The sequence below is a fragment of the Diplotaxodon limnothrissa genome, linkage group LG8 (assembly GCF_057381915.1).
Source record: "Diplotaxodon limnothrissa isolate DT_005_m linkage group LG8, D_limnothrissa_male_GT1.1, whole genome shotgun sequence".
Lineage (NCBI taxonomy): Eukaryota > Metazoa > Chordata > Actinopteri > Cichliformes > Cichlidae > Diplotaxodon > Diplotaxodon limnothrissa.
In genome coordinates this window covers 4,244,320-4,256,558 of record NC_140603.1, presented here as the reverse complement: position 1 = coordinate 4,256,558, position 12,239 = coordinate 4,244,320, and the positions used below count along the sequence as shown (strand labels likewise).

Below are 12,239 nucleotides of genomic sequence, written 5' to 3'. Positions count from 1 at the left end.
TAAATTAACCAAATGTGATACAAATGAAAAATTTCAGCTTTAATTCAAAGGGTATACCAAAAGTAATGCATTAACTGTTTAGGTAATTCAATATCTTGGCCAAGGATATTTGCACATATGAATGTTGAGGAGCTGAGAATCAAACTAATAATCGTTCTACTTCCTGAGCCACAGCAGCTAAACGTAAACACTATTATTGTTCACTCACAGATTATTATTTAAGCAATACACACAAAAAATAAGCCTCATGTACTGACCCATTCCAGCCTTTCCATCAGGGTAGGTGTAGACTTGTCCATTGTTCTTGATGATGGGCAGACTAGCAGGGATAGAGGGTACCACCTCATCCTCACTGTCGTCTGAGCTAGAGCTGCTGGTGGACTCCTCGCTGCAGCTGTCATAGCCATCAAACATCCCGAATGAGTCTCGTCGCTTACGATCTGAACGTGGGGTACGCTCAGCCTTTACAGAGGACACAACAGAGAAACACTGAATGAATTCATATGGATGCTTTTAGGGGTGTCTGTAGCTCAGGAGGTTCTCCTCTCCATTTCTCCGTATAATGTAACACGTTTACTTTGGCATTGGTCATGGAGAAAGCAGTGAAATTGGTCTAAGACATAGGTGTCAAACTCTGGCCCGTGGGCCTAATTTGGCCCGCAGCCTAATTACATTTGGCCCGCAAAGCCATACCAAATTATTATTAGAGCTGGCCTACTGGTATTATACAGCTAATATATATATTCTTTAGTATTAAGCTTTGCTTGTTCCATATTCAGTTTTTCAGCAAAACTTGTTTGAGTCCATAAGAAGAGATTCATTCTTAAATCTGGAGGAAGATTTTTTTTTTCAATAAATATTAACGTTAGCCCGCGACCTTGTTCCAGTTTTGAATTTTGGCCCACTGTGTATTTGAGTTTGACACCCCTGGTCTAAGAGAAGGTAACTGTTCAGAAAAATATATTTCATTCAAATCATTTTATTTTACTCCATTCCTTTTGAGTTATTTTACTTTAGTAAAACTCAATAAAAAAAAAATAATTCTTTTGAGCTATTGCACTTTATTTTAACTGCTCCTTACAAATGTCCTTGTTCTGTGGTTCTGGAGTTTAGCCACACAAACTAGCCAAAAATTTGTCTTTAGTGCAGAAGAGATGCCCAGTTTATTTATTTATTTATTTTTTAACAGCGGCGCTCTTATTCAAATTAAATATACCATGGTTTTTAATATTAATAAAATTAACCTTTTCTTTGAACATATAATTAATGGTAAAAGCACAGCAATAATAGTGCCTTAAAATAATTCTTATTACTGTTAATCTCAATCTCTGTGCGAATCAATACAAAAAAACGAAGATACTTAAAACAACAACTTCTGTGAGGAGGCTAGAAAGGGAATATTGCTCTAAGGCATTCTTGGGAGGTAGAAAGGGGAAGAATGGGGGAGCAGACACAGTCTGCAATAGTTGCAAAAGAAATAGTTTGATTGCAAGGTTGATGCAAAATATAATAATGGACCAGAAGAAAATAAAGATTCAAATCTTTTTAGTTCACATTTTTATTATTTTTGTAATCAATATTATTTCCTTTTTTGAGCATTTGTAAGATGTTTTAGACAAATGTCAACAAAAATCAAGTCCCTAAGCTAAATTTTAGTATTGAAGTGAAGCTGAACTTATTTTAGTTGAAAGATGCAGTTTTACAGTTCGCCTTTCATCATTAATGCATCATTTAGATTCAGGTAGGAAAATATCAGCGAACCATATCTGAGTCAGCATGACTTTGTTCGAAACGCCCAAACATCTAAATAAATAAATTCTACGTGAAAATATGGAAGTCTGATCACAGGATCCGGAACAATGCGTACATGTTGTCAAAGCTAGTTTACTTCCTCTTCACAGCATCTCAGCTCAAACATTACACTACGCACAACTGTTTAACTTAAAAAAATAATAATAATAATAATAATATCTATATCTATATATATATATATCTATATATATATATCTATATATATATATCTATATATCTATATATCTATATATCTATATATATATATATATATATATATATATATATATCTATATCTATATCTATATATATATATATATATATCTCAAGACACCCATTTCCAAAGACATCCTTCGTAAGCTACATTTTGCATACATATATATTAAAAAGTAAACTAATACCGAAACTAAAACAAGGGACGGCCTTATTACAAACACCTCCTAAAGCTAAACAGCACTAGCATAGCTAGCTAGCAGAACCTGTTTCTCCAGGGTTTTTTTTTTTCAGAGCAAAGCCTTTTTACGTTCGTCTATTATATAGTTGCAATAGTTAGACTTGTAAGAAAACTCTACTTGTTTTTTTTTTTCAGAGAGAGAAAGAGACGAAAGAAAGAGCTTTAGTATTATGTGTAGATGGGTGAGCCACTAGCTGGCTATCGTAAACAGATAACAACAAAGGAGGCGTACTAGCCTGAACAATCCACTGGAAACGGAGGCTCGCGGCCCAAAAATGTTTCAAACCAACTCACCAAATCCCTTGCGTTTTCCATCAGCCCTTCATATAGATGCTCTTCCAGTTACCTGCACTTCCTAATTCAAACAAATCCCCTCACCTGGGGTATAACCTAGCTTTGAATTTTAGTCTAAATACTACCAAGCAGGATATCAACAAATTACTCTGCAGCCTCTGCGCATGAGCGACCGTAACCTACTTTCGTGTGATTGGTGGATCTGCAATGGAGGTCATCGACCGATGCAGACACAAAATAGACTTCGCAGAGTAACTGAATGAAAGGGGCCTTCAGAACAACTACAGATTATTAGTCGGTGTAAGTACAGTAACGTTACAGTAATTTCAATGGTTTTGTTTTGTTTATAACTAGCTCCTGACTTTCATTTGAAATTTTTCCATATAAAAAGAACTTCAAAATAAAATACACAAGTATTACATGTGAAGTAAAATAAATATTTTATTAGGATATAGTGACATTATTACATTTTCAAAGACAATCTTTCTTGTGAAAGATTTCTACAGTAGATGTAATATGTTCACACTGAACAAAATCTGAGAACCACATTCAACAACACTTTAGCTTTTAACTTCCAAAATATATTCACTTAAGCCTGATAATGGGCATAGTTTTTTTTGATATACATACAAGTATAGCAAGAAACTAAACAATATTAACCACAAACCAACTGAACTTTGCTCCAGTAATTCCAATCACAGTGCTTTTCAGTAATAATACTGGCATTCTAGATTTATTCCTTTCCCTATTCCTTGAACACAAAATTTAGCAAAGCAGAACAAAACATTAAACAAAAAACAAAGAATTATTTGCTGAAGTAACAACAACAAATGGATAATGGCTGGAAGAACTGTGGCACACTCATCAAGTAGGTAAGGCTTCAGGAAGAGGGTTTATGTAATCAAGTTTAGGTTAGGCAAAGCTCTATATCATCATTAGGGCTGATGCTGAGGAGTAGATGTTGAGGGCTGCTAAAGAAAAGTTAATCATTTTTAGACATAATGGTTCACACAAGAGCGTTCACTAGCAAATGTTCAGAATCAGACATCAAACTGGGAGAAGATACCTTGGTTTTTTTTAAATATCTTTGGTCTCACAGCAACTCGTCCTCCACAACATCATCAACACTTCCTGATATAGAGGCAGCTTCTGAGGTGCAAGAAGGAAACACTCAAGTTAACAATGACTGTAACAGCAGCTTCAACTCTTTTTGTTTATCCACCATGGTACAAAAGCTTGACTGAGAGTCATAGTGACACCGTTCCTTTGTTTCACTATGTTATCTTTATTTTCACTGTATTGCTTTTTCTTACGGATTTAAACCTCCCCTAGATAGGAAACTGCTTTATGATAAGAACATGTAGGATTTTCCTCTCTAAAATAAGACAAATCTTTCACGATCTTTGCTAATTCTAGTTACAAAGCAAACAACTAGAAACATTAACATAAGGGTGGCTGTAGCTCAGGTGGCAGAGCAGGTCAGCCACTAATCAGAAGGTCGGCGGTTCGATCCCAGGCTGCACCCTGGCTGCATGCCAAATATCCTTGGGCAAGATACTAACCCCGTGTTTGCCTACTGGTGGTGGTCAGAGGGCCCGGTGGCGCCAGTGCGCCCCAGGGCAGCTGTGGCTACAATGTAGCTTGCTATCGCCAGTGTGTGAATGGGTGAATGACTGAATGTAGTGTAAAGCGCTTTGGGGTCCTATGGACTAGAAAAGCGCTATACAAATGCAGGCCATTTACCATTTCCTGATTTGTTAGAGATAAACTACAAATTGCACTGAATACAAGTATTTGGAGTATTAGGGTCAAGTTAATTGATCATAATCAAAATGTATATTGTTGTGTTCATTTCTTCTTGAGACACTTTAGAAAGTTGATTTAACAGAACTGCATTCCTGTTAATTTTCCACCACATGGGGGCATACACTACCTCTCTGTAGGTGTAAGAAGTGTCCCAAGTCAAGTATCTGATCCAATGTGGACATCACTTGGATATTCTGTTGTATTTAGAAACCTAGATAACATTTTTACTTCAACATACAATCCCAGTAACATCAGGGTATGAGGGTTACTTTATGATCGCTTAAACATAGTCACTGGCAAATCTACAGTTCCATGACAGAACTCACCTGATAAACTAATACAGGAAAGACTGAGCTCTGATGATGCTCCTATTACATCATCCTGTTGGAAGAATAAAAGTGATTAGCCGCTGTTAAACAGTCCTCCAAACTTTCAGAACAGAAGTAAGGGGATTACCTAATCTCTCAGGCATAAAGATAAATTAAAATAATAATAATAAAAAATGACAGAGTACCTTGTCGGATACAGTTGGACAGAGATTAATATACCTGACAAGCACACCCAAGAAAACTAGGATGCTAGAATTGCATACCAATAATAAGAAGCAAGATTCTTTATTATTCTTTTATTAATGTCTTCCTTCACATACAGAAGTTCATATAAACTCATCATGTGCATGAATGCCATTGTAATTCTGGACTTGACTGATGATTTCTTTTAGCTGTTCTTTTTACAAGGGTGGAATAATCATACAGCATATATATTTTATGACATTAAAAAACAAAAATTGGGTCCATCATTTGGAAATCATTTTGGATATTCTCTAATCTGCAAAAGGTAAGAATTATACATATAGTGTCAAATATAAACATACACTCTCACTAATATTTGGTTAACTGTCTCTTAGCAAGTTGTACCTCGTTTAATAGCCATCAATAAGCTTCTGGCATTTAGTTGCTGATTTGAGTCAAAGAATTTGAAGTTAACCCTTATTTTCAACATTCAATCCAATTTGTGCAACAGTACCACTGGCACAGTGCAGTATAAAGGTACATCAGACCAAGATGAAGTCCCTGTTGCAGGAACCTACAGTGCAGCACTAAGGATCTGGATTTGATCCTGATGAGATGCATGAGGAGCCTAGTCCGGAATTACCCAGTAGTAATAGTCCAAATGGTACAGGTGGAATGGGCCCAGCCAGCTAGAAGACTAAATGGTATCAGTCTTGCAGCCATGACTCACCTGCAAATCATGGCTGCAAGTCAGGGTTGTTGTCAGTCAGTGGAGGTTAACTGAGGGAGTCTGGATTCCCAAAAATGAGAATTCCACAATCATCCAGCAGTTTTGATCTATCTCTCTGTTCAGTGTTGATTTTTCCAGGATTTTTTCCCGCTGGCTTACAGACGTCCTGTTCAAGATTAAGTATATTGATACCCTATTTTTGTCCAGGAAGAAGTAAGAGACGCTGGAAGACACGAAAAGCAGAATGAGTAACTTACCAGCATCATCTGCAGACAGCCAAGATTGCAGCCCTCTTTTTTTCCATTCAAATCTTCATGGAAGATAACGGCATAGCCCAATCGTATAAGCTCCTCTCCAACATTCACAGCCTTTTTTACATGATATGCACATGGAAAGAGGAGACAGGGTAAAGGACAAACCAAACACAGGCTTATTAAAGTCTTATTATTAAGAAATAAAATCCTATCTAACCTTGCCCTCACTGTTGTCATAGAGCTTGACACTGGGCCATGAGGAGATTTCCGAGTGAGAGTAGCTGCACAGTTTGGCCTGCAGGGGTCTCCAAGAGGCACAATATGTCAGCCTCTCAAACTGATCCAGGGCTTCCTCAGTCCAAACCCCTCCTGCATGACAAGTTGGTGGAGGAAAGAAACTGAAATAATCAAGAATTCAAGAATAATGCACTGCAGAATACTAAAAGACCTAAGGGCGTCAGTATATCCTCTGCATTGATTGTGCCACCGTAACATCATCGCACAGTCAGTTTTATTTATGTTCCCCAGTAAGATGAGTCTGAGTGATATAGCAAATGTAGTTTTTTCAATTATGATGGTTAAAATGGCTCTACTGTAACCATCGAGTATAAACTGCCATGGTAATAATAAGCTGTCTGCAGTTTTTTTTCTCCCACATGCTATAAATGCATCACTAATCCCACCCCCCAACCACAAATTTTTCTACCTGGCACACTGCGCTGAGCATGCGTGTTTATATACTACCAAATAGGGAAAAATATGGTGACAGTGAGAGTCTCAGACAAGCAAGGAAATGAGACTGTAACTGAACAGGAGCCAGACAAGATGGTTCCAAAGAGAAACAGCACTGGATCAATCATCTGGCAGTGGTTTGGATTTCCCAAAGAGGATGTCGAACCTAAATGCGGAACGTGGTATTTAGTACTAGTGGTAATGTGGTCACATGTCACATGGCTTCACTCAAACCTGGAGCTTGTGTTTTTGGCACAGAACTTACACACCTTAAACACAGATGACAGTGTTCTTGTTCAGGAGTAATAAAGTCACAATTCTTGATTATACGTTAGCTTCTGTGAATTTTTTTACCGCTTTGCGTGGTGTGTTTTGTTGTTTAAATTCTAGAACAGGTAGCGCGATCATTATTTAGATGGTTTTGAGATGCTCTAATACCTGTGATATGACTGTTCTTGTTCCGTTTTTTTTGAAGGCACTGTCTGAACTTGGAACCGTTTTCCATTTTACCACTTTTTGCTGTTTAAACTTCTTAGCACATATAGAGACAATAGTTCTGAGATGCTCTGATACCTGTGACAGTTTTTGGTCAATGGTTTTTATAGACACTAACTACACTTTTGTTTCTGTAGGTCATCACATTTTACAGTTTTTATATGTTATAAGCACAGAGAACACCTTTTTAATTACAATTGTTTTAAATTTGACTTTTGCTTTCTTTTTTTTTGTTAAAGGGTTAGTGTTGACCACAGAAAGACTGTGAGAATATTGTCATTTGTGAAAAACCTCTGTGTGCAACTGATGGTTAAAAAATGGTTAAAATAAAACATATTTTTTGGCTATATCGCAACACATCATGTGTTGTGATATACAATACACGACCAGACGAAAGAAATGGCCAAAATGGTAATGCCAGTTGATGTGATATGACACAGCGTGACAGGAGGTAAGCAGTGGCCATAAAAGTGCCCTTATGTCCTCATGTACCAGCAAGTGTGTGACAAAGTGTGTATAAGTATATGTGTGTGTGTGCGTTTGGGAAAGAGTGTGTATGTAATGCTGGGCATACACTGTGCGATTTTTGGCTCATTTTGAGCCGATTTTTCAGTCGTGCGACCGTTTTGGTGATTGGTCCGAGTTTCGCCTTCATCGTGTGTCATGTAGTATACATGGGGTAACGAGAAGCGATTAACACCTCAGGAGCAGCTCCCGATCATCAATCGCTTGGTCGTAAGAAAATCAAACCTGTTTGAAATCCTGTCAGCCGTCGTGAGGGTGTCACCGCAGCCTCTCACACTGCGCACGCGCAAACACAGAAATGAAAGTGAAAAGATGGAGCAGCACGGCTGTGCAGCGTGTGATCTGGACACAAGTGATGGAGGCACAACTTGTAGAACTTTGGCTCATCCGAGCCTTTTCGATGTGGCCTCACAAAATTATCACGACCACAACATCCGTGAAAATAATTGGATGGACATTGCTGCTCAATCACAGCTGCCTGATCAACGTTTTTCATTAGCAATTTAGCAAAGTTGATGGTGGTGGTGTGTCTGTGTGACTGAAAGACAGAGAGAGAGAGTGAGAGCGACAGATTTTCTATTATAACCTTCATGTTATGGAGGCACAGTCTGAGCACTCAGGTCGCATCAGAGCATCGGGTCATATAGTGTGACCCTGCATCGTGACCTACAAACTTCTAACCCCTGCGAGTCAATCGTGCAGTTTGAGCAGAAGCTGAATAACGCAACTGAAAAAAAATCACACAGTGTCTGCCCAGATTAAGAGAGAGGAGCAAGAGTGTGTAAGAGAGAGGAACAGGGAGTGAAAGGGTAAGAGACAGTGAGTAAATGAGCAAGTGAGAGAGAGAGAGAAAGACAGTCATTGTTAAGATGAGAGCTTTACCTTTTGGCTTCACTCCTGCTAAGCTGCACTCAATAGCTTGAAATGGTAAACTGAGGAAGTCGCTCCTGAAAATTGCAGCATATGCAAAAGCTGTTAATAAGTCGTGTCCTTTTTTTATCCATATTACATCCAACATTATACAGTGTGCAGTAGCAGTATGTCACATCAAGTTCTTCGAAAGTTCGATGAAGTGTACAAAGCAACACTCACTGCATGAGCTAACATAGAAATGCAGAATTTAAAACTGTGTGCTCTTCAAAATCAGTAACTCACCAGCCTCCTCCGAAGACAGCCAGAAACATTTGTCTCATGCTGATATGATGGTCACAAACAACAAAACTGCTCTTGTGCAAGGTTATCTTGTTTCTTTGTAATACTTCAATAAAAGCATTGCTGATTGTAACCAATTTCAAAGTAACGTGTTACTCTTATCATTATAATCATCACATTTGTCTGTAAAGCAGTATTATTTTTGCATTCTTGTACTAAATCCCTTGATCACGCTAAAACTACTAATCAATTTATTTTGTTTTTACTTGCAAGTGAAAACGAAATAGTTTGATAATTGTAAAATTCATAATAATCATAATAATTTAAGACTCCCATCCTGCATTTAGTCTGCTGTTCTGGAGTTACACCTTCTAATTTTAATGCTGTGGTGTTTCCCATCTCAGATCACAAGCTTGTATTGTTTGACATTATCAAAATCTCACCTACAGCTGTCATGTCCTTTTGGAATCTCAAGTGTTAATCCCCTCATTGGTTTATTACCCATTCATATTATCCTCACTGCTGACCTGCTACATCACTACAATGATAATTTATCCTGTGGCTGCTCCACTCTTAACACTCTTAACAAAATCAAGCCTGCAGAAACCACTTCTCATCATACTTCCACGACACAGTGCACAGCATTCCTGGACTTCTCCAACAAAACAAACATATCCTACAACTGAATTCTTCAAGGTTATCATTCTTTCAGCTATCTTAAGTGGAAAACATCACCAAACTCATGATGTCCAAAACTTCTGCGTGTTCACTGGACCCCCTTCCAACTGCCTTGGTCAAAGACTCCATTCCTACCCCGTCTCCAATTATAACTGCCATACATCATTTTACACTGCTGCTGTCCCCGTGTCCCTCAAGACAGTCTCTAACATCCCCATTCTTAAAAAAACCTGGTCTAGACTCCAAAAGTCTTAACAACTACAATGGTGTGAAAAAGTATTTGCCTCTTCCTGATTTCCTATCTATTTGTATGTTTGTCACATTTTAATGTTTCAGATAATCAAACAAATTTTAATATTAGTCAAAGATAACACAAGTAAACACAAAATACAATTTCTAAATGAAGGTATTTATTATTAAGGTGAAAAGGGGGGAGGGGGATCCAAGCCTACATGGCCCTGTGTGGACAAAGTGATCACTTGCCCAGTTATAAAATAAATTACCTGTGGTATGTCATATCTTCAGGAAGCTTCTGTAGCTTCACCCAGGCCCGATTACCACCTGATTACCAAGGATCGCCACCCTTAGCAGCAACAACTGCAATAAAGTGTTTGCGATAACTGGCAATGAGTGTTTTACAGCGCTTTGGAGGAGTTTTGGCCCACTCATCTTTGCAGAATGGTAATTTGTACAATGACAAGACACTTTATTGTTGGTTTATGTGGAATAGATGTAATAGACTATTGCATAATTTCAAGAATTAGATTTTTCAGGGACTTTTCCACCACTATATGATCACATGACCTGCTCTTAAAAAAAAAAAAGAGGCTGGAGAATAATGTGAAAGAAATGTGTTAAGTCTAACTGTTGAATGTTGTCATTGTGTTTCTTAAATTTGTAAAGTCTTAGTTCAAGCAGTAGGATCAAAGCCATTCCTTTGATCCTGACCACTAGGCCTGGGTATCGTCACTCATTTCTAGAATCGATTCAATTCCAATTCACAAGGTCCCGAATCGATTCGATCCACGATTCGATTTAATCCGATTCGATTCAATTCGATTTGAATCTGGGAAATTTTGACAGTCAGAAATATTATAATTCAGATCAGTACATTTACATATGTTTGTATCTATAAAAAGGAAGCTGACACACGCAAGACTTTATCACAGGCGTAAGCGTCACAGCAGATGCCTTTGTGTCAAAGTAGCTGAGGATAAAACACATTTAAACATGAAGGCGATTTTCCTGGCCTGGGATTTTATAAAAATATTCTGCAGTACATCAAAAATGAAAGAAAACCATTAATCAACACATGAACATTACCTCTGACGTTACAGCGGTTTTATTAGAGACACGGTTAAGCGTTTTGCATTTTGCATAATTTTAAAAAGTTTAAATTTGTTCAGTGTTGAACGGCAGAAATTAGGTTTTCTTTCGGAAGTATATAAAACGAAAAAAAAATGTCGGCCGACAGCGCTGTAAACTTGTGCGTAACAAGAAAGCGAATAACGAAGAAAACAGATTTTTAGACGGGAAACTGCTCTTGAAGTACAGAGAGAGAGAGAGAGAGGGAGAGTGTTATGTTACTGCTTAGTTAATTTCATGTTTTAAATGTTAGTAAGTGCGCCGCCCTGCGGTCCCTTTAAGTCGATATTTTGTGACAGTAGAAGAAGAGTTAGACAGGAAGTTCATGTTTGCTTGCGATGCTGCTTCAAGATGGCTGCTCCACATTCGTGTCCTTCTTTGGGTGTTTGTTAAAGCATTGTCTGTAAGTACTCAATGGTAAAGCAACCAGGCATTCAAAGTGCTGTCTTTATGTGTGATGGACCACAGTTAGCAAGTTTTCTATGTGCTATTCATATGTAAATGAGATCGCCAGTTCATATGCTAATTAACGGTGCTAATCGTCATGTTAGCTCTTCGAATGCATTGTTAGATCATTGGCACATGTTGTTGTTAACAGTACAGATTATTAATGTACATTTCCACATATGTTTTATTGTTACAGTTTCACAAAATGAAAGAACCAGTAAACTTCTCAAGATCTCATCTATTGTCTGGAGTTCCTGGGTTCATGTTTAGCTGTGTGGATAGCTAGTCAGACTTCTAGCGAGGCCATTTACAGTGAAAAGACAGCACCACAGCAAACATCATAGCTACAGAAGCCACCGCGTGGAGCTACAACCATCCTATAAGCTAAGTAAAGTATACGGGCGGACACAATCAAAATACAACAAATCCAAAATGTCTGAAAGTAAATCCTCCAAAGCCGAGACAGAGTCAGTCCGTTCCCACAAACCACCATCAAGAGCAGGTTCGTCAGCTAGCATTGAACTGCTCAGAGCAAGAGCAAAGGCTGAAGCTGCCCAAACAAGAGCCTCATATACAAAGAAAGAAATAGAAATTAAAGTCGAGCAAGCACGCTTACAAGCTACTCTTGACGCGCTGAGAGCCGAACAAGAGAAGGAAGCTGCCATAGCAGAAGCTAATTCTTTAGAAGCTGGTCTACTTGAATTAGGCTTCGAAACACGCAGTGTAGCTTATGGGCCACCCCTATCTGAGAGCAAAGAAAAACGCACTGCGCAGTATGTTTTGGAACAAACAGCTATCAATGCAGCAGAATCAACAGCCCCAGTAAAAACTGAATACAAAGACCCTACACCCGCCTTTCAAGAAATTGCTATAAAAGAAGGAAACAAAGCAAACTGTGCTGCTACTCATAACGAACTGTACAAGCCCCCATCCACCAACTACAAAGAGTTTACACCTCTTGTTCAGACACCATATAAATCCAGTTATACTCAGGGCAATGAACA

General features: G+C 38.2%; 2 protein-coding genes across 2 annotated transcripts in view; both read right to left on the bottom strand.

The window, feature by feature from the left end:
• The window catches only part of mbtd1 (mbt domain containing 1), a 34,757-nt gene extending 32,076 nt beyond the window's left edge, over positions 1–2,681 (bottom strand). Inside the window, exons 1-2 of the mRNA XM_085361174.1 lie at positions 2,540–2,681; positions 258–462 (exon numbers count right to left, since the gene is read on the bottom strand). Of these exons, the coding sequence (XP_085217300.1) occupies positions 258–462; positions 2,540–2,560 (226 nt within the window). The 5' untranslated portion in view covers positions 2,561–2,681. The remainder of the gene's footprint in view (positions 1–257; positions 463–2,539) is intronic.
• A 583-nt stretch (positions 2,682–3,264) lies between these two features.
• The window catches only part of tdrkh (tudor and KH domain containing), a 40,278-nt gene continuing 31,303 nt past the window's right edge, over positions 3,265–12,239 (bottom strand). The window contains exons 9-14 of the mRNA XM_085360337.1: positions 8,476–8,540; positions 6,059–6,210; positions 5,845–5,955; positions 4,672–4,726; positions 3,606–3,688; positions 3,265–3,510 (exon numbers count right to left, since the gene is read on the bottom strand). Of these exons, the coding sequence (XP_085216463.1) occupies positions 3,633–3,688; positions 4,672–4,726; positions 5,845–5,955; positions 6,059–6,210; positions 8,476–8,540 (439 nt within the window). The 3' untranslated portion in view covers positions 3,265–3,510; positions 3,606–3,632. The remainder of the gene's footprint in view (positions 3,511–3,605; positions 3,689–4,671; positions 4,727–5,844; positions 5,956–6,058; positions 6,211–8,475; positions 8,541–12,239) is intronic.